This window comes from Polistes fuscatus, unplaced genomic scaffold (assembly GCF_010416935.1).
Source record: "Polistes fuscatus isolate 324 unplaced genomic scaffold, CU_Pfus_HIC Scaffold9, whole genome shotgun sequence".
Lineage (NCBI taxonomy): Eukaryota > Metazoa > Arthropoda > Insecta > Hymenoptera > Vespidae > Polistes > Polistes fuscatus.
Window position 1 is genome coordinate 6,316,343 of NW_025113173.1, and position 25,929 is coordinate 6,342,271.

The 25,929-nt window shown below is 30.3% G+C and overlaps 9 protein-coding genes and 1 long non-coding RNA gene across 11 annotated transcripts; 5 read left to right on the top strand and 5 right to left on the bottom strand.

Moving 5' to 3' along the window:
- The first annotated feature begins 4,428 nt into the window (after nucleotides 1–4,428).
- Nucleotides 4,429–6,355, top strand: LOC122525542 (prostaglandin E synthase 3). The gene is made up of 3 exons (XM_043648398.1): nucleotides 4,429–4,536; nucleotides 5,389–5,770; nucleotides 5,882–6,355. The coding sequence occupies exons 1-3, from the start codon at nucleotides 4,520–4,522 to the stop codon at nucleotides 5,999–6,001; spliced, it is 519 nt and encodes a 172-aa protein (XP_043504333.1). The 5' UTR covers nucleotides 4,429–4,519; the 3' UTR covers nucleotides 6,002–6,355.
- On the bottom strand, nucleotides 6,351–9,717 carry LOC122525544 (INO80 complex subunit C). The gene is made up of 4 exons (XM_043648400.1): nucleotides 9,573–9,717; nucleotides 7,643–7,820; nucleotides 7,326–7,393; nucleotides 6,351–6,757 (listed from the first exon to the last, which is right to left on the bottom strand). The coding sequence occupies exons 2-4, from the start codon at nucleotides 7,818–7,820 to the stop codon at nucleotides 6,626–6,628; spliced, it is 378 nt and encodes a 125-aa protein (XP_043504335.1). The 5' UTR covers nucleotides 9,573–9,717; the 3' UTR covers nucleotides 6,351–6,625.
- Nucleotides 7,836–9,292, bottom strand: LOC122525743. The gene is made up of 4 exons (XM_043648669.1): nucleotides 8,479–9,292; nucleotides 8,179–8,363; nucleotides 7,936–8,100; nucleotides 7,836–7,851 (listed from the first exon to the last, which is right to left on the bottom strand). The coding sequence occupies exons 1-4, from the start codon at nucleotides 9,130–9,132 to the stop codon at nucleotides 7,836–7,838; spliced, it is 1,020 nt and encodes a 339-aa protein (XP_043504604.1). The 5' UTR covers nucleotides 9,133–9,292.
- A 125-nt stretch (nucleotides 9,718–9,842) lies between the features above and the next one.
- Nucleotides 9,843–11,565, top strand: LOC122525541 (triosephosphate isomerase). Its single transcript, XM_043648397.1, has 3 exons — nucleotides 9,843–10,132; nucleotides 10,589–10,842; nucleotides 10,929–11,565. Exons 1-3 carry the CDS (start codon nucleotides 10,024–10,026, stop codon nucleotides 11,307–11,309), a joined length of 744 nt encoding a protein of 247 aa, XP_043504332.1. The 5' UTR covers nucleotides 9,843–10,023; the 3' UTR covers nucleotides 11,310–11,565.
- Nucleotides 11,243–12,272, bottom strand: LOC122525543 (39S ribosomal protein L20, mitochondrial). Its single transcript, XM_043648399.1, has 3 exons — nucleotides 12,094–12,272; nucleotides 11,908–12,018; nucleotides 11,243–11,832 (listed from the first exon to the last, which is right to left on the bottom strand). Exons 1-3 carry the CDS (start codon nucleotides 12,178–12,180, stop codon nucleotides 11,584–11,586), a joined length of 447 nt encoding a protein of 148 aa, XP_043504334.1. The 5' UTR covers nucleotides 12,181–12,272; the 3' UTR covers nucleotides 11,243–11,583.
- Nucleotides 12,273–12,346: 74 nt separating this feature from the next.
- On the top strand, nucleotides 12,347–14,400 carry LOC122525540 (something about silencing protein 10). The gene is made up of 4 exons (XM_043648395.1): nucleotides 12,347–12,474; nucleotides 12,724–13,334; nucleotides 13,405–14,084; nucleotides 14,157–14,400. The coding sequence occupies exons 1-4, from the start codon at nucleotides 12,458–12,460 to the stop codon at nucleotides 14,244–14,246; spliced, it is 1,398 nt and encodes a 465-aa protein (XP_043504330.1). The 5' UTR covers nucleotides 12,347–12,457; the 3' UTR covers nucleotides 14,247–14,400.
- A 121-nt stretch (nucleotides 14,401–14,521) lies between these two features.
- Nucleotides 14,522–15,731, bottom strand: LOC122525545 (10 kDa heat shock protein, mitochondrial). Its single transcript, XM_043648401.1, has 3 exons — nucleotides 15,530–15,731; nucleotides 14,811–14,987; nucleotides 14,522–14,735 (listed from the first exon to the last, which is right to left on the bottom strand). The coding sequence occupies exons 1-3, from the start codon at nucleotides 15,530–15,532 to the stop codon at nucleotides 14,592–14,594; spliced, it is 324 nt and encodes a 107-aa protein (XP_043504336.1). The 5' UTR covers nucleotides 15,533–15,731; the 3' UTR covers nucleotides 14,522–14,591.
- Nucleotides 15,732–16,377: 646 nt separating this feature from the next.
- Nucleotides 16,378–19,509, top strand: LOC122525539 (heat shock protein 60A-like). The gene is made up of 4 exons (XM_043648394.1): nucleotides 16,378–16,545; nucleotides 17,068–17,485; nucleotides 17,581–18,471; nucleotides 18,547–19,509. The coding sequence occupies exons 2-4, from the start codon at nucleotides 17,068–17,070 to the stop codon at nucleotides 18,960–18,962; spliced, it is 1,725 nt and encodes a 574-aa protein (XP_043504329.1). The 5' UTR covers nucleotides 16,378–16,545; the 3' UTR covers nucleotides 18,963–19,509.
- A 488-nt stretch (nucleotides 19,510–19,997) lies between these two features.
- On the top strand, nucleotides 19,998–20,253 carry LOC122525495. Its single transcript, XR_006305807.1, has 2 exons — nucleotides 19,998–20,038; nucleotides 20,173–20,253. It is a non-coding gene; the product is annotated as an uncharacterized LOC122525495 (long non-coding RNA).
- Nucleotides 20,254–22,735: 2,482 nt separating this feature from the next.
- LOC122525504 (DEAD-box helicase Dbp80) lies at nucleotides 22,736–25,740 on the bottom strand. 2 transcript variants are annotated; one of them, XM_043648337.1, is made up of 9 exons: nucleotides 25,501–25,740; nucleotides 25,222–25,302; nucleotides 24,755–24,981; nucleotides 24,554–24,646; nucleotides 24,238–24,455; nucleotides 23,986–24,163; nucleotides 23,640–23,877; nucleotides 23,393–23,555; nucleotides 22,736–23,320 (listed from the first exon to the last, which is right to left on the bottom strand). In XM_043648337.1, exons 2-9 carry the CDS (start codon nucleotides 25,282–25,284, stop codon nucleotides 23,067–23,069), a joined length of 1,434 nt encoding a protein of 477 aa, XP_043504272.1. In that variant the 5' UTR covers nucleotides 25,285–25,302; nucleotides 25,501–25,740; the 3' UTR covers nucleotides 22,736–23,066. The 2 variants fall into 2 exon arrangements, with proteins under 2 accessions (XP_043504272.1, XP_043504271.1); XM_043648336.1 differs by having other exon boundaries at nucleotides 25,487–25,740.
- Between the last annotated feature and the right edge of the window lie 189 nt (nucleotides 25,741–25,929).

The window sequence follows — 25,929 nt, forward strand, 5'->3', positions numbered from 1 at the left end:
ACGACGATCGAATCGGCTGACAATATCGATAATGATTCTGTTTATAACTTTTGATATCTTCGAAACTCTCTCCCTTTCACCTCCCTCTCGGATTTTATTATCCAATAATTATATAATCAAATAAAACGAGGTATAAGAATATATCGTCGTTGAACTTTACGTATACGATACGAGGAGTAAAAGTTCTTTGAACGAACTAACTTGATGCTTAGAATGTTGAGAGGGGAAGGGGGAGGAAGGGGAGTATTGCATTTAACCCGAAGGAGAAGATACCATTAAGAAAATCAAACGCATTTGGTTCTCTTCCACCGACGACTTACGTAAAATCTTTGCGTTGTTCTATTACATTGCGCGGCATAATCGCAACGCACGCGGAAAAACATTTTAGATTTGATTTATAATACGATCCCAATAAAACACCTTTCTCCAGAGAAATTTACAAAGATTTGCCTGCATTATAATGGCAGAGGTTTACAAGATCGATATTGTTCGTATAAAGTATTGTTGGCAGACTCGTTGTAATCAGCCGTTATGTTTGTACATCTGATAAAACAACTTCTCTTATTGCAAATTCTAACTCGTTGTTGTATGCAACGGTACATGTTATCTTTAGACTAGATCTTTCAATCAGTTTCAATTCTATAATATATATATATATATATATGTATTATGTGTGTAAAAGAAATACTACAAAGAATGATTGTTCGTTATTAGAAAATATTAATAAGTATATTACAATATATATATTTCTTTTTTGTATAAAAAGAGGAAGAAGAAAGAGAAAAAGTTTGAGTTCATATGTTGACTCATTTCCGTATCTTACGTCCTTATGTATAATGCGTATTGATGCGTATCAATACATACCTGTATATATATATATGATGGAAGTCACTCGCGATAAATTTAAAAAAAAAAAAAGGAAGATAAATAAAAGATAAAGTATAAAGATTAAGAAAAGAATTCGAAATCATTAAAAGGTATTACAAATGAAGTGGGTGTGTCCATATTCTTTTGTCCTCGAACATATATATTTTTTTTGTCTTTGCTTTTACAATTAGATTAGATATAATATATGATTACAATTTGTACGAAGTTATTCCCATTTTGATGAAAATTCAAATCAATGATGAAACAATAATAATATATATCAAATCCAAGATTTTATAAAACAATCGTGTAATATACAAAAGATTTAAAGAAAATATATATCGAAAAATATAAAGTTAGTTGAGTATTCGACAAAAGCGTATTCAAGTAAAGGCACACGCACCCACGCGTGATATCTACGCCGTTAACAAAATGCTAAAATAGTTAGGAATATTCGCAGAGAATAATAACCTTGCTAAAGATGCGTTTAAAAGATATAACAATCTCCTCTTTTTTTTTTCTTTTTATTTTTCTTTCGATTGTTCCTAAACCTCGTAACACATTTACTTTAAAAGTTATCATAGTTCGATTCGTCAAACTCCCCTCCCTCCCCACCCACCCACGTTCTTTGCAACGCGACACGAAAAGAATATTTCGTCATGTGTAGAAGTAGAAGAAAACAACAACGGGAATTATATTTACATCGAGTTTTAACCTAACGGGATCATTATTGTGTTATAATCGGTACGTTAATCAAGGTTCATTTTCATTCGCATTTAAAATACTGGTGATAATAGATGACACTACGATAGTAATATTACAGCATATATCCTTCTTTGTCCCGTGATATCGATTAAATATTTATTTGCAAGATGTATAAGGAATATTTTCAAAGGAATATCCAACAATATTTTACGAATACGTTTTAGAAATTCTATTAGAAACGATTTGAATTTATAATACCACATTTCCTTTTCGACGTTATATAATTTAAAGAAACGATAAGAATATTTTCTAATAATAACAACGATAACCCGAGTATACTCTGGGCTAAGAATATTTATCATTTTCTAATCAAATTTTTTTCCCTAAAAATATAACATCAACCATAGCAAGCAATAAAAACAAGAAGAAGAAGAATAAGAAAAAAGAGACGTAATTTAAAAAGTAATCGAGACAAAACAATTCATCGATATAAACAACTGGAATCGATATTTCAACGAAAATGCGTCATTCTTGATCGTGACTATCTTTTACATGCTTAAGATATGATGATCGTTTTATTTTTACACATTTAACGTTATATCCTAAGAATATCTATTTAACTCGATTATACATTTCCTTTGTTTTTTTTTTTATTTGCCATTAGAACAATATCATCGTAGAATAAGTTTACATAATAACCAATAAGTTTGATTACATACCTATACCTATTCATCTATATATCATCTATATATATATAATATAAGAATCTAACTCGTTTTATAGATAGAAGTTAACCTGGATCTTATAACAAGACACGTTTACCACCGATATTCAATACTTGGTTTGCTTGGATGAAGAGAGAAACGTAAGGCGAGTCAATCTCTCGGTTTCTCTTCGAACCAAGCAAGCCATCGTGATTTCTAATTTATTTCTTTATTTATTTTCCTTTTATTTTTATTCTTCTTTTTCCTCTAAATTTAAATGTATAAAATTAGCGAAAATTGACGAGCGGACGGATCTCTCATTCGAATTCGATGCGAGATCGAACATGCGAGATACACGACACGTACAAACATAACTTACAAACATACAAACAAAACTTTCAAATCTTTCCGCGTGCTCCCATGGTGCTTTCTCATTACAACGTAAATCAACCTATACCACCACGTTGATGAAGAAAAAAAAAAAAAGCTAACTTTCTAATCATACGATTCTCGTTTCCCGAACCCCCAACGTGGAAGAATATTTTATTAGACGCCTTAGACAATACTTTGACTAGATAAAACAATATTATATTCGTGTATATATCTAAACATAGTGTATAGAAAACGTTAGATTTCTTTTAGAAAGAAAAACAAATGAAAGAAAGATAGTAATAAGTAACAAAAGAGAAATTCACTCACCGGATATTTGTCCTTGTAAAAAAGCGAGCTCGTTGACATGTCGAAAAACTCGATTATGTAATATATACATATATCGATTATTTTAATTAAAACATAACATTATCCTTTTCACTGATTTATCTTCTTTTTTTCTGATAAACAAAAAATCGCGCGATTACTTCGGTTAAATCACGTTTTAGTTGCATGTGCGCAAACGATAAACTTACTTCTTTTCTTTCTTTTTCTTTTTTTTTCTTTTTTTTTGATCGATACGTAAAACAGATTAAATAATAAACAAGAAATAAATAATAAATAAAATAAAATAAATAAATAAAATAAAATAAAATGAAATATCACACTCTCCGATTACATCCCTCTTTTTGTTAAATTATATTTATTTCTTTAATTAATTATGTGAGATAGGGCGCAGTCAGACGCAGGTAGACGCAGGTAAGCGCAGGCGCAACACCAACAGAAGCACGTTTTATCACCTGAAACGAAGCTACGAAGGAAATAAACTGGCGGAGCGTCTCCGCGTTGTCCAGTTTGTTAGCGGACTACAACGAGCCAGAAGGAAAACCCCTCCATTACCGCCCAATGACCTACAATCTAAACCCACCTGCCCCCCTCTCCTTTCTCTTACACTCTATAAACATGATCCTCTCTTAACACATCCTCTCTTTTTCTCTCCTACTCCTTTTTACACCACTCTCTCTCCCTCTCTTTCTCTCGCTCTCGCTCTCTCTTCCTCTTTCTTTCTCTTTCTATTTATCTATATCTTTTTATTTATTTATTTCTTCATAAGATACACCTTTATTTCTATACTTTAAATCATATCTTTCTATCGTTATTTTATATATTTCAAAATTCGAAAGAGAATTCATTTATCGTATTGATTTTTTCGTGTCTTTTATTTCATATTCCAATAACTTTATCACAATACATAAATTTATAAGACTATTAAAAATTGCATACTGTAAAAGACTTATATTATCTATATATTATAAATTGTTTTCAATTTTTATATATTTTTGTCATCTATTTATTTCTAATATTAATCTAATGCATATATATATATATACGTTTTTCTTCTGGTTCAATTTTTAAAATCGATTAATTTGATAATCATCAATAGATTTTTGAATTTTTCCCGCTTAAACACCTTCATATGTTATCAAAAGAAAATCGGAGCTATTTAATATTCATTATTCATCTGCCATTTTGGTATAATTTCAAATGAATATTTATTTGACGTATTGTTTTATTCTTTTATTTATTATTAGAAAAAGGAATAACATTCGTTAGTGAGAAAAGATAAATATTTCTTTGTTTGAAAACAGGACGAATACTCAATAAATGTTGAGAATAAGGTTTGAAGTTAAAATACCGGAAGAGGCTTTTTAAAGTTCGATATCTCGAAATTCGAGATACACTGGCGAGAACCAATTAGAATGTCTGGTTGAATCGATAGATTATATCTCGAAATATACTCGAATCAGATCTGCGGATGCGAACGTTAGTTTGCTGCTTGTTTCTTTAGTGAACTTGTAAAGCCTTCGGAAAAAATGACTCAGGAAGGACAGTAAGTATAGCCAAATCCCTTCCATTTCTTAATACCAAATTTAGAAGTCTTCTTCGCGATCTTCTAAATTATCTTAAAAACATTGATATCGTGAAAAATTTAATGCAAGATAAGATATAATTGCCGCCCCGTGGCTTTCGAAAGGCCGCCATATTGTATTAGGATGATTTTATTGATTCTCGAAGATTCTAGAAAACAGACTTAATTCGTTACATTTAAGCGTCTATTTTATTTTCTAAATTAATATTTATTTAGTTGAAATAATAATCAGAATATTATATGCTATTTAATTAGCATACATTATCGATGTATCAATTTTGATAAAGACGCTGAACACGCGAGGCATTCCCCCGGTGACCAAGCGTAATATCTTCCCCCCTATATCATAAGCCTTTTCTTCAGATTATTTATGCTCTTTTCTAAATGATATAATACACGTTTCTTTATAGAATAAAAAAGGAACGATTATATATATATCCACATCTATCTTCTATCCTCGTGACTACTATTTTTGTCCCATCATTTCCTATACAATTATTTACTATGCCGTAATGACCAGCGATTTTTATCGATAAGAATTTTATTACTCTAACCTATAAGAATAATTTAAAAATTTAAATTTCGACATAGGATCAAAGTATAACTTTGTTATACAAACCGATTCGATTTAGAAATGATTTTAATTAAATCAATTTTTAAATAGGATTTATATTTGAATACTAATATTTTACTTTACTTGATATATTTTATTTGTAGAGACCGGAATTTAATAATTACGCGCAATTTATTCTAATGAATTTTTATTTTAGATACTTATTATTCAATGATGTCTGAATTTGTAACGTGTTTCAGATTACCTCCTCCCCCTGTTATGTGGGCCCAAAGGAGGGATATTCTCTTCCTTACTATATGCTTAGAGGATTGCAAAGATCCCGTTTTAAAGATCGAGCCAGAAATGTTACATTTCAAAGGTATGGGTGGGACAGAAAATAAGATGCACGAGGTTACAATAAATTTATTCAAAGAGATCAATCCTGACAAAACGCTAAAGAATTTAGGGGGCAGAACTATAGAATTAGTGCTTATTAAAAAAGAAGAAGGCCCATACTGGCCAAGATTAACCAAGGAAAAAACAAAGGCCCATTGGTTGAAAAGTGATTTCAACAAGTGGAAGGACGAAGATGATAGCGACGAGGAGGGAGACTTCGAGGGTGGAAACCATGACTTGGAAGAAGTAGATTTTTCTTTCGATTAAAATAATATACATTAATTCGTGAAATTATTTGTCCATTTTCATTGAGAGTCAGTGCATAGTAAATTGATATGATTTTTGTGTGATTCGTAGATGATGCGACACATGGGTGGCTTAGGAGGATCGGGCGATAGTAAGCCTAATTTCGATGATCTTGGAGACGAAATGGATGAAATTGATAGTGATGATGAAGAAATACCTGATTTGGAATGAAGAACTTTTTAATAATACAGCAAATTAATCCTCTCAAAAGAAATGACCTATGGATAGTGCACCGTCGAAAGATACTTCAGTAGGCCATGTGCTGTTTGTATTTTCGATTACAAATAATTTTCACAAATTTGTTGATGGCCGAATGTAGTAGCAAACAACCAAGTTGTGCGGTGTGCTAAACAAATTTCAATGGTAATTGCAGAAGTTGTCTCATATGAACAGTAAAACACAGTTTCAAAGGATTCTTAATCCCTTTTTAGTCTGTAGTTCATACAATAAGTTAATGGACAAGCTTTTTTAACGAATTGTGTAAAATATCGACAAGGTAAAATAATGATAACTACTTAAATTGTCTGGAGAATTGTTTATTTCCGTACAGCCCATTAATAAATCACAACGCTAAATAATTATTAAAAAGTAAATAAATAAATGATAAATAATCGAATAGAAAGCAGGTTTCCTTTTTCTTAAATTCATACAACTACATTTCTATATATGTATAAATCTGTAGAATTAGATGATGTTGAAATTATGTAAAATATTTTCTGTCTGATTAAAAAGGGAGATTGAAACATGCAATTAAGAAATGTACGATATATATTTCTTGCAATTTAATGAAAATACTTAACCAACGATACTAGAAGCACCACGTAACGCTAAATATCCGGCAGTTATATCCATTGGCAGGCTACGAACTGTTGCAAATTCTTCAGCAGTTGCATAATATAATTTAGTTTGTGGATCTGTATATCGTGCCTGTGCAAATAAATGTGATTAACATCTGTGTTCTCATCTTAATAATATAACTTAACACATATTATGAAACTGACTTCTCTCAAATATTCGTTTTTTAACACGTTGAATGCAGAAGCCGTTTTTATTATACTTTTTGATCAGGCAGTTTCATTGTCCGTTTAGGCTATAGTCATAATACAGATTATGCAAAAGTATATCATGTATAAATAAAAGATAAAATAAGATAGAAAAATACTAGAATGTCCACCACCAACAAAAAAAATCAGTTAGAATAAAGAAACGAAAGACTGAAGACCATTCTGGCAGACGAAATTATAATTCATTGCTTCTCTATGTAATATTCAAAGTTGTGTTTTACAAAGTAAAACATCCAAAAACCATATCTTTGTTTAGAATGTTATAATAAACTTCATTCAAATAATAAATTTATTTACTAATCTTATACTGTCAGTCCCCCAGGAACCAATGTAGCACTCAACGTGTTAAATAACGCATTAGCAGATGAAATATTTCATTAGACATAATATTTCGAAAAAAAAAAATACATTACTATTCGTATATTACTTACAGGCAGGCCAGATATATCAGAATACTTCTTTGCAGGTTTAAAACTTGGTGGTGCATTGATAGCACTATCTGGAATTTACAATTAAATGTAAAATTAATAACATTGATAATCTAGCCAGTGGTAAAAATTTATTCCATTTATAATAATATGGTTTATACGTTCCAATATAAATTTGCATTGTTTTTATAAAAAGTAATTTGCGCTCGCTAGAGAATATTAATAAAATCGTTTACTCTTGACATTGACTAATCTATTTTCACACACACTACTGTACTTTTATTTTAATTTTAAATATAAATTAAAATCAAAACTCATACAATGTACTACTTCAGCAGACCATGGTAAACTACGTTCCTGTGCCAGAACCTGCTTAAGAGATCTCCAAGTTCTTTTCTTCCCAGTATTACTTATTGGCCGAAATTGATCGTGAAAAGTTGGGCTTTTAAATACAGGTTGAGTCTTCTTATTACCTTCCACTACTTCTTCATTCACCATCTAAAAATCCAGATGTTAGAAATTAAAGCACCTTTTATAATTATGATTTCTATGATGCTCATCTTAGAATTTTACATTTGATAACAAATTATTTGTATCCTATAAATATATATACCTTTTCGATAAAGGATCTTTCGGGTAGGTTAAAATTAATATTTGATTTATTTCGCAACCAAGTATAGCACAGATCATATGAATCATAGTTATATTTTGATGCTTTACCAAAACTTTTGCCCAATGACTTATAATCAATAAAGCTTTATAGTACTCTATAGAATCACTAAGGACAGTTTATATAATTAAAACTTATGGGTAGCAAATTTTAATAGACTTACTACATATGTAGATATCAAAATACCTTGTAGATTCAAAATGATATCTACATCCTTGCGATAAATGTTTCTGTATAATACCAGACAAATTATTTGTACAAAGTACATAAGCTTTTTCGCTTGGTTCAATCAAACACAATATTGCCTGCTTGCATAGCAAAACTTTTTGTTGATATTTTCTATCTATCTTTTCAAAATTGGAGCAATCGATCTTCTACATGTACAATTATTATAATTAACAAACTAAATTATTCTATACATATGTTTTATGTTATCAAGTAAATATATATCATATATTTCTATAAATTCATACTACTATAGTTTACCTCTGTTGCTATATATAATGATATATGTATATATTTCCTGATAAATTCTTCATCTTTCGTATATAGTTCTAATAATTTAGTATTTAATTCACTTTCATATTCCATATACTGCATTATATTATTCGTTAAATTGCATGCGATATTATTATGTTTCTTTTTATTTTGTTGCGGACAGTTCACAAGAGAATTATTTTTTTTCAAAGTTGTATTTTTTAATGTGTGCTTATTATATTTACCATCCAAAATTCCTTGATACTTCTTAACGCGAGAATTTTTCTTATACGAATTTAATAATTTATGTTTACCTTCCATAACATTTCTTTGTACTTTTATTTTATTAATTGTTTGAATAATTGTAGTATTAATATTTTTCAAATGAGATGAGAGAACCGGAATGTTTTTTGAATAAACAGATTTATCAAGGATGTTTGTATGATTTTCTATGAAATGTTGTATGTCGTAAGGATTCGAAAAATCAAGATTACTTTGATAAACATCTTTCATTTTCTCGCAAATATTAAATTTTTTATTTGGTATCTTATATGTCTTGTCCATGTAGGTTAAAAAATGTTTTTTATCCGATCTCCCATAGCCCAAGCTTTGCATAAGCGAATGTGCTAATTTATCCAAGTTAAATGCCGGTGTGTAAAGCATACTTATTTCAAAATGATTATAGTTTACTGCATTTAAATGTATCACTCATTCGTACACAGCAAAAGAGCTTTAGGATATGCAACATAAATGTGATAGCATTTGTCTCTTTTATTCTTTTTTTTTAATTACATAAAAATATCGCATACAAAGTATATATATCTTAAATATTAGTTAAGTATTATTATAATATAATATAATTATGAAAATATGAGGCATTCCACACTTGCATTTCCTAGGAGAAAATTTTTCAAAATATTCACGTACGTAAATATCGTAAGTGTTATAAATTAATATGATTATTTATGAAAATATTATAATTAAAGAAAGCTGTCATTTATACAAATGTGTCAATATTAGAGGTTAGAAGTTAGAGACCTGATAAATATTCTTATTGCAAATGGTCGATATAACTCTTACAACAATATGCAATATATATTTACCTTTCTTAAAGATTAATCTTTTTTCTTGCGCCTTAAAGATTATTATTAATTAACCTTTAAATAGAATAATAGTCATACATAAAAATTGAATAGTTAAAAGCCTATGTCAAATCCATCTACGCGGTTTGAATGCACAAATCAAATGCATCTGTTGCGTTTGACGTCACAATGGCGGGTTTACCTACAACGAATCAGAAATTTTCTAATGGTTGAATGAATGCGTTCAATGGTAACGTCATATGACCTTGAGTCTTCCACGTATGCGCACTGCAATCCTACCGAGAGATACTGAAATTCGATAGCAGAACAAACCTAACGTGACAAGACTCACCTTCTTACTTTCTTGAAGGTCATAAGGACGAACAGTTGAAAAATTGTCTTTTAGAATCGGTCAGTATCGAAACGGATTTTATTGAATACTTTCATTAGCTGTGACTCTATCAAACCAAACATGGGACGAAAATTCTTTGTCGGTGGAAATTGGAAAATGAATGGAACCAAAAAAGAAATAGACGAAATTGTTGCATTTCTTAAAGCCGGTCCATTGGATCCCAATGTTGGTATGTATTTTTTAAAATATATGTATCGCATAGATGTACAGTACAAGTCAATTTATTTCTGCCACCCCTCTGCTTGTTTTAACATTATACAAACTTTATAATTAAAAGAATCTATACAAATTTGTCTATGTTTCACTTATAACTTCTTACTTGACATTACATGAAGGAAAAGAAGAAAGATTTCAAAGTTTATTAATTAAAAAAACATTAAAATCGATTTCCAATTCATTGCCTTATATGATTCAGCCTATATATGATAGTCGTTATCAATATCGTTTATCTCTATGTTAATATTCTTTTGATATTTTATATTTATTAATTGCATCGTTTGTTTATTTATTAAAGATAAGTTTTAATTATAATTGAGTAACAATTACTCTTTTGTAATAGTTTTATTATTTATTTTATATAGTACTTATGTAATAGTGCTGTAGTTATTTATATAAATTATTACAGATGTTGTTGTTGGCGTACCAGCTATTTATCTGACATATGCAAAAGGTATTTTGCCTAGCAATGTAGATATTAGCGCTCAAAATGCGTATAAAGTACCTAAGGGAGCTTTTACGGGAGAAATCAGTCCAGCTATGCTTCTTGATAATTCTATCCCATGGGTAATTCTTGGACATTCTGAACGTAGAAACGTTTTTGGAGAAACGGATGAATTGGTTGCGGAAAAAGTTGCCCATTCATTGGAAACTGGATTGAAAGTGAATAATGCTTTTATCAATAAATTTTTATAGTAAAATATCTATGACTCTGATCAAATTCCAACGATTTTATTATTATTTCATAGGTAATAGCTTGTATTGGAGAAAAATTAGAAGAACGCGAGGCTGGGAAAACGGAAGAAGTAGTTTTTCGCCAGACAAAAGCTATTGCAGATAAAATAAAATCGTGGGATAATGTTGTACTTGCATATGAACCTGTTTGGGCAATTGGAACAGGTAAAACTGCCACGCCTCAACAAGCACAAGAAGTCCATGAGAAATTAAGAGAGTGGTTTACTAAGAATGTGAATGCAAACGTTGCTGAAACAGTTCGAATTATTTATGGTGGATCGGTAACAGCGGGAAATGCTAAAGAATTGGCAAAAGAAAAAGACATTGATGGGTTTTTAGTAGGAGGTGCTTCCTTGAAACCTGATTTTGTACAAATTGTAAACGCCAAGCAGTGAACTTAATGCTTTGATGTTTCTTCTCTTTTCCCAATTATATGTTCTAAAGAAATATCATTAGAACATAAAATATATGTTACTTTGTTCAAATTCTAATTCCCAAATTGTAATTACTAAACATCATCTACAAAGCTCAAATTATAATAATAAATATTTTTTCAAACAGCCATAAAATAAGATCAGGTATATATTACATTGTTACTAGAATAATTGTTTAGTGCAGGTACAATAAAAATAACTAAGTATTGTATAAGTATTCTACCTCTCATCTATTTTATTCGATTAAACCATCTGATATAGTGGTAGTCGATTCTAATATCGTATTTCTACTTTTAAGTCCATCTTGTTGTGCTCTTGCACCTGCGATAGCTACTAGAGATTTAAATGTTCTTGGTTCCCAACAAGCTAAATCAGCTAAAGTTTTATAATTTAGTAAAATATTACATCTAGTTAAGCCTTCGGTAAATGTTCTTTGTTCCATATCATGTTCGGCCAAAGCTGCACTGCATCTTGTTAACCAAAGCTGTAATTTTAAATTCAATAATTTACATACTTGGAGCAATGAAACGACTGATATTGTATACTTTGTTAACATTACCTCGCGCATATCTTCCTTTTTTAATTTTCGTCCTTTGGTAGCAAACATTAAGGATCTATGAACACCTCTAATAGCGAGAGAATAACAATTTCTTCTTCTACCTAAAAAATGCTGTGTAAAATATAATTATTAGAAACCTAACTGTGTAAAGTAATCAGAGGAATAGTAGATATAACTATTACTTACAGCAGCAATTGCGAATATTTTACGTTTTCGCCAGAATTCATCTGGTCCTCGAGATCGAACCAATAAATTTAACGATAGAAATACCATGATTTTTCACAGAAATTAATAATTCTATTATAATAATTCTATTTTAATGCAAGGGACCATGTATTTTTTAAAGGTTATTTTTTGCTTTGATATCAATCAACACTGACTGCCATCTAACAGGGAATATCGATACTAAATTTATTTCGATATAACCTTAAAAAAGTCACGTGAAGTGCATTGATGTGCACAGTGCATACGTTCGTTTGATATTGATATTTATATTTATATTTTACCTTTTAAAAATAAATATACATATATATAAATACCTCCGCATAAAATGGCTGGAAAAAAGAAGTAAGTAAACTAATTGTACAAATCTTCAATAGATTATATTATAAATATATCAAGAATGTTAGAAATGCATCTCATTTTTTACAAACACTTTTCACACATAAATAAAAGTCATAATTATTAAGGAATAATAATGTAATAATATAATAATATTCTCTATTTGTATATATAAGATTGTTGCAAAAAATAATAGACTTAAGTCATTTTAATTTTATACATAATTGTATTTCATGATAAACTTTCTTTATTTAGAGGGCGAAATGCATTCAAAGTTGACGACGTAGGAGATGTAGATATGAATGAAATATCGGATTCTGATGACCAATATTCGGAAGAAGATCGTGAGTTACTTAGAAAAGTAAGAATAAAACGAGCACCAGAAAATTTTGATAGCGAAGACGAAGTCTATGGACTGCAAGATGATGAAGAAAACGAAGAGGATGAAATGGAAAACGAAGAGGATGAAATGGAAAATGAAGAAGCAGATTCTATGGAATCTGATATAGAAGAATTGCAAGATGATTTTGATATACCAAATGAGAAAGCATGGGGCAAAAAGAAAAGAACATATTATTCTACGGATTACGTAGATCCTGATTATGCTACTGTTAGTCATAAAAATCAAGTTATAGCAGAAATGGAAGAAAAGGAAGCAATAAGCATTCAAAAGAAATTAGCTGAACGATTGGATGATGCTGATTTTGGTTTAGATTTTATAGAAGTAAAAGATGAGGACACAAAAGTTCATCAAGATGAAGAGGAAACCATCAAAAGAGATTTTACCAAACTTAGTAAAAAACAGAAACGTGAATTAGTTCAGCAAGAAAGTCCAGAATTTCTGGCTCTTGTTGATGATTTTAAAGGTAAGTTTTATATATTATTATCCGTCCTATATTTGTTTCTACATCATCATAAATTATAATTTTTTTACAGAATGCATGAACGAAGCTAAAAATGTACTTTCACCTTTTTTGGAACTTGTTAAAAAAGGCATATGTCCTGATTGTCCTGCATTGGACTTTGTTAAAACTAGGTATCAAATAATATTAAATTATTGCGTTAATATTTCCTTTTATTTAATGCTAAAAGCCAAAAGATTACCTATCAACTCGCATCCTGTTATCAAACGTTTGGCTCAATATCGCCAACTTCTTAATGAAATGCGTTCCGGAGAAGGAAATTTATTAGAGAAAATTGAAGAAATATTAAAAGTTAAAAAAGATGGTGGACCTCTTTATAATATATCAGGTGAATCGGTGACTTACCTTAACGAGAAGAAAAAAGTTATTGCTGAAGTAAAAGACAAAAAAGGTCGAAAACGAAAAATAAGCGAGACAAACGAAGAAGACGAAGAGTCTGACAATATCACGGACGATGAATTAAACAAAGAAAATAATTTATCTGAAAATGATGAAGATAAATTGAACGTTGAAGCGGACAACCAAGAAAACAAGATATCGGAAGAAATGCAGGATACGGAAGAAAAAAGAGCAATTACATATCAAATAGCAAAGAACAAAGGTCTTACGCCGCATCGTAAGAAAGAGCAACGAAATCCAAGAGTCAAGCATAGGAATAAGTATCGCAAAGCAAAAATACGTAGGAAAGGAGCTGTGAGTATTAAAATATCTAATTTACTAAATTATAAATATACGCAATTCTACATGCATCTTTTCTTCTTTCAGGTGAGAGAAGTCAGGAAAGAATTAACTCGATATAGAGGAGAAATGTCAGGAATTAATGTTACCGCGAAGAAGAGTATAAAATTGAAATAGTAAATACATGCTTTTAACATTAATATAATTGAACTAATGGAAAATTACTTATTGTATATAATATTTAAATACAAATTTGGCATATATTCGTTATCGCGTATAATTAGAATAGCATTTATTTAACTATGAGAAACAAATAAACAATTTTATTTAATTTTTGTATATGTGCGAAAAAAATAACACTAATCTTAACAATCGTTTTGCAAAGAAGATGTAAATGTTAACAATCTTTCCTCTTATACGTCGTTCGTATTTATTTTACATGTACTCTTAAAGATTTGTCAAATAATTTTTATTGAGAACTTACAAAAAAATTAATTATCTTATTCTGTATTTGGTGAACATTTAAACTTCTAGTTTTGCTAAAATGTCAGATTCACGAAATAGGTGATATTCCTTGTTATCTTCGAGTTCAACTTTAGTTCCTCCATATTCGGGCAGCAATACTGTATCACCGACTTTAATACTCAAGGGAACATGTTCCCCTTTCTGAAAAAAATATAAATTTCATGAATTTCTTTTTTAACATAAATAATAACAAGTATTGAACATTACAATTCATACATTGTTTCGAGAGCCAGGTCCTATAGCCACGACAGTTCCTTGTAAAACTTTAGCCTGTGCTTTTTCAGGAAGAACAATTCCTCCTTTCGTTTTTGTTATAGCTTCTGCTCTTTTTATTAAAACTCTATCGAACAAGGGAATAAGCCTTTTAACGGAACTAACAGCAGCATTGGCGGCCTGTAAATAAAAACTTATTCCTTTAGAATGAATTATAATTATTGTACTAATTATCATTACATTAATTTTTCAAATAATCAATACTTTTAATTGTTGCATTGTTAAGAATTTAAACGAGTCTTTACTATTCACAAATTTGCAATTGATAATTTTTCAACAAGAATAACCACTTCAAATGCAATTGCAATTTATGCACCACTTTTTAATGTAAGACATACAATATACATTTCATATGATACAAAACTTTTCAGTTATATATTATAAACAAATGCCATCGAATCGACCGTTCGCAAACGTTGTCAGGGGAAAAAAAGGAACGAAAAAATAATGTATAACAAAGGAACAATTGTATTTTATACGTAGGAAAATCATTAATAAGTAAGTTTAAAGGTTATCTGAAATAAAATAAGTCACGCCCGATCAATGATAATGTTAAAAAGTGATTCTTAGTGTTAATTAAAAAGAAAGAACAACGTATATACGAAATAGTATCGATCATTTTCAATTGACGATTAAAATGAAACATTTATTTAAATTTTTACCATGTTTAATCGACGAATTATTTCTTTTAGTTCTGGTGTATCTGATTATCTTGTACCGGCAAGCACAGTTGCGCACGTTGTGTAACCTCCTCGTGCAAAGAAACGAAGCTTACCCTCTCCTATATTTTCTCGAAAGTTCGTATATTTCATCAGAATTCTAACCCTAGCGCCACGTTCATCGATTTACTCGAAGCTTCTGACTGAGATAACATTCGCGTTACGTAATCATCGTATGCGTTTGTACTCCATCTTGGAAATAAATGTAGATAATATTTCTTTAATTTATAAGTTGTTATCAGCCTCGTAAGCTTTTTAGGACTATGTAATTATAAGATAACAACATTATGTCGCGTTCTATTTTTCTTTTTTTTTTTCTTTTAAAGTTTTCATACATTTCAATGCAAAATTTATCATTAAATTTCAGAATCTATCTTTCATATAAGATTCTTAATAAATATTTCGATATATTAGATTTTATATGTACATTTTAATTTATATTCATTTTAATACGAGAAAACTCGAATTGATATCGAAGAAAATTTAAATCATTTATCGATATACATATACGTACATACATACATCTAGTTTATTCCTGATATATGCAGAAAAAAATGATTGGTCGAGGCAGACATGTTGTTGCATCATCGAAATCTGGGTACATTCTAGAAACATGAAGCTTAATATCGATCGATAAATAAATGTTTTAATGAAATTCGATATCATTTTATTATATATAATCTTAATGTAAAATTTGTCTATTTATATATAAAAGATTTCAGTAACGGAGTCTAAGAATTTTCTAGATTTTTTGAATGAAATGTAAAAGGTTAGGTTAAGGATAGAGTAGGAAAGGGTGGGGGTAGAAGAGACGTGCATGTGATTGCGCCAAGTTCTCTCATATCTTCTCGTTCCATTCGTAAGACAAAGTGCGGTCACGCCGTGCCGATTTTCAATTACTTTTCACAAAGCTTTATCGACGTTTCTACTTAAAAGTCTTTTCCCTTGCGAAATAAAAGGTAAAGAAGTTAACTTAATAATTTCTATTTCATTTATTATATATTATATGTATATATATATGTATAGGAAATTTAATCAATCGATTTAAACCGGCCGGAATTTGGGTAGTATCTATCTTCTTTCTATGAATAAGATTTTGTCTAGAATAGGTTAAATTATTTCATTTAGTCTTAAATAAGTTATATTTTCTCTTGTTAAATGCATAAAAGTTTTTTAATGGCTTAGATAATATTTTTAAATATCTTTAGGAAAGATTACTTATCAGTACACGCGGCATTTACATAACCACAATTCTGCATGAATAAGAATGAATTTATAATTTATTAGAATTCATAGTATGTACATTTATCAAGATTAATTTTATTTTTTCGCGATGCTCTGTCACTTTGGAGCTGAAACATTTCTCAATTCTGTTTTTTTTTATCTCTTTTTTTTTTCCTACTCCGACATTTAAATCTTTCACAATATATATTTATATTGTATTTTATTTAATCTCCTTTGCATTTTGTTTTTATGTTTAGATGTACAGATTACCAAGCATGATGCGCTCCGTAGCTCTGCGCCAAATGCAGTTGCAGGCGAGAACTTATGCCAAGGATGTTAGATTTGGTGCAGAAGTACGAGCACTTATGTTACAAGGTGTAGATATTTTGGCAGACGCAGTAGCTGTAACAATGGGTCCTAAGGGACGTAATGTTATCTTGGAACAAAGTTGGGGCAGTCCCAAAATTACCAAAGATGGTGTTACGGTAGCTAAAGGAATAGAATTAAAAGATAAGTTTCAAAATATTGGAGCTAAATTAGTACAGGATGTTGCCAATAATACCAACGAAGAAGCTGGAGATGGAACTACAACGGCTACTGTTTTAGCAAGAGCAATAGCTAAAGAAGGTTTTGAAAAAATTAGCAAAGGCGCCAATCCTGTTGAAATCAGAAGGGGTAAGAATATCATTGCAATCTTAATATTCATTTTATTATTCATTTTGCGTAATTATAAAATATCTAATTGTATAATATTCTCGATTATATTTTAGGAGTAATGTTAGCTGTAGACAAAATTAAAGAAGAATTAAAGCATTTAAGCAAACCCGTAACAACGCCAGAAGAAATTGCTCAAGTAGCAACTATTTCTGCTAATGGAGATAGCGCTGTTGGAAATTTAATTTCCGACGCCATGAAAAAAGTTGGAAAGGATGGTGTTATTACTGTTAAAGATGGGAAAACCCTTCATGACGAACTTGAAGTAATAGAAGGAATGAAATTTGATAGAGGATATATTTCCCCATATTTTATAAATTCTAGTAAAGGTGCCAAAGTAGAATTTCAAGAAGCATTGTTACTCTTTAGCGAGAAGAAAATATCATCTATACAAAGTGTCATACCTGCACTGGAATTAGCAAACTCTCAGCGTAAGCCGCTTGTTCTAATCGCAGAAGATATAGATGGTGAAGCATTATCAACTTTAGTTGTCAATAGATTGAAAATAGGGCTCCAAGTAGCTGCAGTGAAAGCACCTGGTTTTGGTGATAACAGGAAAGCGACTCTACAAGATATGGCTATTGCCACAGGTGGTATAGTTTTTGGAGATGATGCAAATCTCGTTAAATTGGAAGATGTACAATTAAGTGACTTGGGGCAAGTTGGAGAAGTTGTCATTACGAAGGATGATACGCTCTTTTTGAGAGGTAAAGGAAAGAAGAGTGACATAGACAGAAGAGTAGAACAAATTAGAGATCAAATTGAAAACACCACGTCCGATTATGAGAAGGAAAAATTGCAAGAACGACTTGCGAAGTTAGCATCGGGCGTAGCAGTTTTAAAAGTTGGCGGAAGCAGTGAAGTAGAAGTCAACGAAAAGAAGGATCGTGTTCATGACGCGCTTAATGCTACTAGAGCTGCTGTGGAGGAAGGTATTGTTCCTGGAGGTAAGTTTATTCTATTATTTAATTATATAATTAATTTATATTATTTCAATATTAATTTTATCCATTATTGTTTAGGTGGAACTGCTTTATTAAGATGTGCTCCAGCATTACAACAATTAAAAGCATCCAATAGCGATCAAGCTACAGGTATTAAAATCGTAGCAAACGCCTTGAGAATGCCATGTTTGCAAATCGCACAAAATGCAGGTGTTGATGCAAGTCTCGTAGTTGCAAAAGTCAGCGAAGGAAAATTTGGTTATGACGCATTAAATGACGAGTACGTTGATATGATAGAAAAGGGTATTATCGATCCTACCAAAGTAGTACGCACGGCCCTTACGGATGCAGCAGGAGTTGCATCATTATTAACGACTGCAGAGGCAGTTGTAACTGAATTGCCTAAAGAAGAAACTCAGGGTGGGCCTATGGGTGGTATGGGTGGCATGGGTGGTATGGGTGGAATGGGAGGTATGGGTGGAATGGGTATGTAATTAAAAGACTGAATATCCTACACAATTGCAATTGAAATCCGTAGAATCAGTTCAAATATTAAGTTATCGTTTGAACGATTAAAATAAAGGAGAGGTAAAGATCAATCTCTATGATGACCACGGAGTCATAATAGTACGTTCCATTGTTTTTTTACGCATTTGTAAACGTTACGTCAAATACATACACATATTTCTGAAAAATTACGAAGTTCTCTTTTTGTCAAATAATTTAAATATAATGCAAATAGCATACGTTGTGGATAATATAATTTGTGTATAAAAATATATTACATTGTATGTACCCAATGTCAATGCTCAAAAGATTTGAGTAAAAAATATTTCAAGTATTTTGTGTCTATACTACTTTTGTATTCTATTTGATTATTTTGGTTATATAAATCAAGCGAAGAGAATAAGTTTTTAAGATCTGTTTTAAATAAAAATTGTACAGTATAACATTGAAACACACACTTAACCTCGAGATCAATCATCATCTTGTGCATAAAATTTGTATTTTCATAAATAAGAACAAAAGTGTATGTAATAATTAATGCCTTTAAATAGTTCATAATCTCTGTTTTTTTTGTTAATTCTATTTCTATTTTTTATCTTTTTCAATATCATAGTTTATTTTCACTTTTGTAGTTTCAATAAATACAAAATTATTTTACATGTTTCCTCAATAAATCTTGTTGTTTATATACTATAAAAAAGTTGTCTTACATGTAATACTTAGAGAGTAAGTTAATTTTATTCATTGTACATGCCATGATTTGTAATGCTGTCTAGTCCACTGAAATAGGGCCAGACACCCTAAATTGGGGGCAGGGAAGAGGAAATTGATCTAAGGGTAAGTCGACGACGCTGAATCGAATGGTGTTAATATTTTTGCAATAGGATCCTTCGTTTTTGAGAAAAAGAGTAAAAAAGGGTAAAAAATGGCATTATCTTAGAATCTAGGCATGTAATCGAAAAAAGTTTCAAACAAAAGTTGCAAAGAATTAAAAAATACATACAAAATGTTGTATGGTTTATCTTCGTATTTGCAAAAATAAGAGAGAAATATTGGAAAAAAGGTAATTGGAGAGTGTCTTATTAATATTTTATTAATATTTTTCTTTTTCTTAAATGAAGTTTTTTTTTTCTTTATCTCCCTTTGTAGCATTTATTTCTTCTTGTTTGCTAATCTTTCTATATTTTTCTCTCTTAGGTAAAAAGCTAATAAAACTGACAAAGATTATTCCTGGCATAAGAAGAAGAAGAAAACTGAGAATAAGAAGATAAGGAAACAGAGAAATTTAGTATCGTAATATGGGACCCATTTCTATCTTCTTTCTAAGGCTTCCTGATACTAGAAGGATAATCATAAGACATTCAATGGATCAATAACGTCAGTTTAAGAACAACGTACAACGTTTTTTTAATTAATTATTATAAATTATATCTTATTTATCTTAAAAATCAGATCTACATTAAAGAAATGTAAAAGAAACTTTCTGTACAAGATTGAAATTTATAAAATATACTTAAATTATATCAAATAATTTGTTGAATTATTTATATTACGAAAACACCAATTCCTAATTCCTTTTTTTAAGAAATGAAGATATTTAAAGAACTGAAAAGTATGATTTCAAAAACATAAAGAAAGGATGGCGCGTGCCACTTCCTCGTACATCATGTGATCCTGTTACAAAATTAAATTTTCGACAAAATTTCAGTTTTCTCGAAAATTGAAATTGTTAACAGGATCACATAATGTGCGAGGAGGTATCTCGATTTCGGACTTTTCCAAGAAATGACGTCATCAGAAATTCCAAGAAATGACGTCATTTCCAAGAATTTCGGACTTTTCCAAGAAATGACGTCATTTCCAAGAATTTCAGATGACGTCATTTCTTGGAAAAGTCCGAAATCGAGATACCTCCTTGCACATCATGTGATCCTGTTAACAATCTCAATTTTCGAGAAAACTTTAAAATTTTGTCGAGAAGACTTTGAAATTTTGTCGAAAATTTAATTTTGTAACAGGATCACATGATGTGCGAGGAGGTATCTCGATTTCGGACTTTTCCAAGAAATGACGTCATCAGAAATTCCAAGAAATGACGTCATTTCCAAGAATTTCGGACTTTTCCAAGAAATGACGTCATTTCCAAGAATTTCAGAAATTCCAAGAAATGACGTCATTTCCAAGAATTTCGGATTTTTCCAAGAAATGACGTCATTTCCAAGAATTTCAAATGACGTCATTTCTTGGAAAAGTCCGAAATCGAGATACCTCCTTGCACATCATGTGATCCTGTTAACAATCTCAATTTTCGAGAAAACTTTAAAATTTTGTCGAGAAGACTTTGAAATTTTGTCGAAAATTTAATTTTGTAACAGGATCACATGATGTGCGAGGAGGTATCTCGATTTCGGACTTTTCCAAGAAATGACGTCATCAGAAATTCCAAGAAATGACGTCATTTCCAAGAATTTCGGACTTTTCCAAGAAATGACGTCATTTCCAAGAATTTCGGATTTTTCCAAGAAATGACGTCATTTCCAAGAATTTCGGATTTTTCCAAGAAATGACGTCATTTCCAAGAATTTCAGATGACGTCATTTCTTGGAAAAGTCCGAAATCGAGATACCTCCTTGCACATCATGTGATCCTGTTAACAATCTCAATTTTCGAGAAGACTTTAAAATTTTGTCGAGAAGACTTTGAAATTTTGTCGAAAATTTAATTTTGTAACAGGATCACATGATGTGCGAGGAGGTATCTCGATTTCGGACTTTTCCAAGAAATGACGTCATCAGAAATTCCAAGAAATGACGTCATTTCCAAGAATTTCGGACTTTTCCAAGAAATGACGTCATTTCCAAGAATTTCAGAAATTCCAAGAAATGACGTCATTTCCAAGAATTTCGGATTTTTCCAAGAAATGACGTCATTTCCAAGAATTTCAGATGACGTCATTTCTTGGAAAAGTCCGAAATCGAGATACCTCCTCGCACATCATGTGATCCTGTTAACAATCTCAATTTTCGAGAAAACTTTGAAATTTTGTCGAAAATTTAATTTGAAACAAAGATATTTAAAGAACTGAAAAGTATGATTTAAAAAACATAAAGAAAGGATGGGGCGTGCCACTTCCTCGCACATCATGTGATCCTGTTAACAATTTCAATTTTCGAGAAGACTTTAAAATTTTGTCGAGAAGACTTTGAAATTTTGTCGAAAATTTAATTTTGTAACAGGATCACATGATGTGCGAGGAGGTATCTCGATTTCGGACTTTTCTAAGAAATGACGTCATCTGAAATTCTTGGAAATGACGTCATTTCTTGGAAAAATCCGAAATTCTTGGAAATGACGTCATTTCTTGGAAAAGTCCGAAATTCTTGGAAATGACGTCATTTCTTGGAATTATCTGAAATTCTTGGAAATGACGTCATTTCTTGGAAAAGTCCGAAATTCTTGGAAATGAGATACCGATTCTTAATTTGTTAGTTTTGGAACTCGTATTTATGTTTAAAGTTTAGTAACTAAAAAATAACTTACCTTAACATTGCATTATTCTATATCTTCTTTTTCTGTTCACCTGTTTGGATTTTTTGTTTGGGAATTGTTTTTTCGTAGTATAAATAATTCAACAAATTATTTAATTTAATTTAAGTATATTTTAAAAATTTCAATCTTGTACAGAAAGTTTCTTTTTTACATGGGCATGGAAAAGTAAAAAGTTTGTATTTTAAATATATACAAAGTCGAGGAAAACAAATGAAATTATAACAATCTATTATTACCGGATAAGAATATTTTGTTACAACATATAAAAATATCTTGTGCCTTTCTATAGGAAGTACACCATTGTCATTACATTACATGTTGTAATTTTATTTCTTTATATTTCTTATCCAATTGCCATATCATTAATTAATACATGCTAATAAAAGATGCAGTAAGAACAGTGAAAAAAAAGGCGTCTAAAAGAAGTATGGGCCATTGGAAAAGAAATATATGACATTATTAAAATTTCTTCAATACTTCATATGGACTTAGAAATATCTGGTGGAGAATCGTACATCTAGGCACTCGGTATATCAAATGATTTAAGCACCAATCTTTTCTATTTCATCCGCATCCTCTGCATCGAGGTAATGTATCTTCTTTCCAAAATGTTTTTCTATGTCCTTGCATAATTGCATTGCGTGTGGTGAATCTATTAAATTAATAGCGATTCCAGATTTTCCGAAACGCCCCGTTCTACCAATTCTATGTAAATATGTTTCACAATCAGCTTGACGATCTTGATCCATTGGTAGATCAAAATTCACTACTATAGTTACTTGTTCCACGTCGATACCTAGAAATTTTATGAAATATAAATGGGTGTAAAAATTTATTTCTCGCATCTTTTAATTAAGATTTCACATACCTCTTGCTAATACGTTCGTTGTAATAAGAACTTTTTCCAGGCCAGCTCTAAATCTATCCAATACAGAAATTCTTTGTTCTACGGTTAATTCTCCTGTTAAGAAAGCAACTGCGTGACCATCTTTTGTCATTTTTTCTGCTAACCAACTAGCTGTTTTTTTGGTCTAAAGAAGAAACCATCATTTAATATATATGACCAACTATTATTATAGTTGTATAATCAATAAATATCAAAAATGGAATCATACATGACAAAAAATAATAGCTTGACCAATAGTTATAACACCGTAAATATTCGTAATAGCTGCATATTTGCCATCTTTGTCTTTGCATTTAACGTAATATTGTTTAATATTATCTAAACTTTCTTCTTCTTTCATCAATCTTATTATAAGAGGATTGCTAACTATGATTTCAGCAAACGACATTACTGCACTTTCATATGTTGCTGAGAAAAACATCATCTGGCATGTGCGTGGAAGTAATCTATAAATAAATATAAAACAAGAATTAAATATCTCTCTCTCTCTCTCTCTCTCTCATTTTCTACTTTACAAATGTGCATTATGATATGTAATATATCAAATATGTTACTTGTGAATACGAATACATTGGTCTTGATGGCCTTGTGTTGCTATCATTACATCAGCTTCATCCAGAACAAAAACTGAGATTTTGCTTAAATTAAAGGCTTTAAATTTCACTGCCCAATCTAAAACTTTTCCTGGTGTACCAATAATGATGTGATCTGTGATTTTTGTGCCACGAGGAACTAAAATTACGAAACTCTAATGAGTAAAATTTATATGTTTTAAATGAAAGTTACGTTTAAATGAAGGATATTACTTTCTTCTCCTCTAACGGCATATTTCAACTTAATTTCAGGACAAAAACGAGACATTTTAGCAGCAACTTCTCCAGTTTGTATTGCTAATTCATATGTTGGCGATAAAGCAAGTACTTGCGGATAATCCTTAGTTGTATCTACTCTACTTAACATAGCTAGTACAAATGCCGCAGTTTTGCCAGTTCCAGATTGGGATTGTGCAATCATATTATGGGGCCTAAAAATTTGTAATAATTATTATTTCTTATAGTTGTTGATATACTTTGTATTAGATTTGATTTAACGTTCGTTAATTTATCATATTTTACTACTTACGGATCGGCAAGCAAAGTTGGTAGCGCTGTTTCTTGAATCTTTGATGGTGCATTAAAACCCATCGCATAAACTCCTTTTAATAATGCAGGTTTACTAAAAATAAAATGCTATATATAAGTAATAATATTTTATAAACATTTTACATAGAACTATAATTATGACTTTAGAAGTACATATAAGACGTATTATGAGACAACTCACAGACTAAGCGCTTCAAAAGATTTAACGCTATATAATGGAGATGACGGATCCTTCCTCTGCACCTCTATACCTTTAGTCGTTTCCACCAATCCTTTTCGTATAATTTTTTGTAATAAAGACTTCTCTGCCGGTGAAATCTGTTCGTCTGCACCATCATCGCTCTTAGAATCCTCGTTCGAACTCGTTGGTGTTTCTTTTGACTTTTGATCTAGATTAATATCTGTAACCTGTAAAAAAATATGAATTCTTATAAATAAAAATTTAAAACAACCATATTTAACATTATGCATGCAGATGTATTTTATAAATGCATTTTTAGGAATGCATGTGTAGTAATGTATTAGGTTATTCTAAGCTTTAATATTAACTATAGTTGCAGAAAAATGTTTCATTGTTATACTTAATAAATGGAATAAACAAAAAGAGTATGGTTATACCGGTATTTTATTACATGAGGATGACATTACCTTAGAAGCTAATTCATCTTGTTCTTCAGCAAATTTCCCCCAATCAACTTTGGCAGAAGCCATTTTTGTATGGACACTTTGCTAATATCGAACAATAAAATGAAAACTTTAGAAAAATAAATAATAGACGATTATTATTGTACAGTAATGTTGTGAGCGGCATAAGCTATCAGAAGTCAAGTTTAATCGAATCATTCAAGGAATATTTCAGTCGATACATATGAACTTTCTACTATTACCAACTACTGTTACCAACCGTTCTTACATGTCTGTTCTTACCGAATACCGAATATACTCCAATATATATGTAAATCTATTGTTTAAATTTTCTTATGGAAAGTCACTTGAAAGGTGCTTTTTCATTAATCGATACGATTTGATAAATAACAGAAATGCGCTTTTATTTAATCGCGATCGCGTTCTTATAAATCGGCTATAAAACTATAAAAATATGTCGGCCATTTTTTTCCCTAAAACTTTTGTTCGATCCACGTGCAACGGTGCATCATAGTTATATATGCTAATCATTTATAGGTTAGATACAAAATGAATAAAAATATATGAACATTTATATTTTTTATGCATAAGTATTTAACATTATAATTAATAGAGATTTTATGTATGTAATATAGTCAAATAATTAAAAAAAACAAAAATAACAAAAAATAGAAACTTATATAAAATAAAAATGTACAATAAAATATTCTC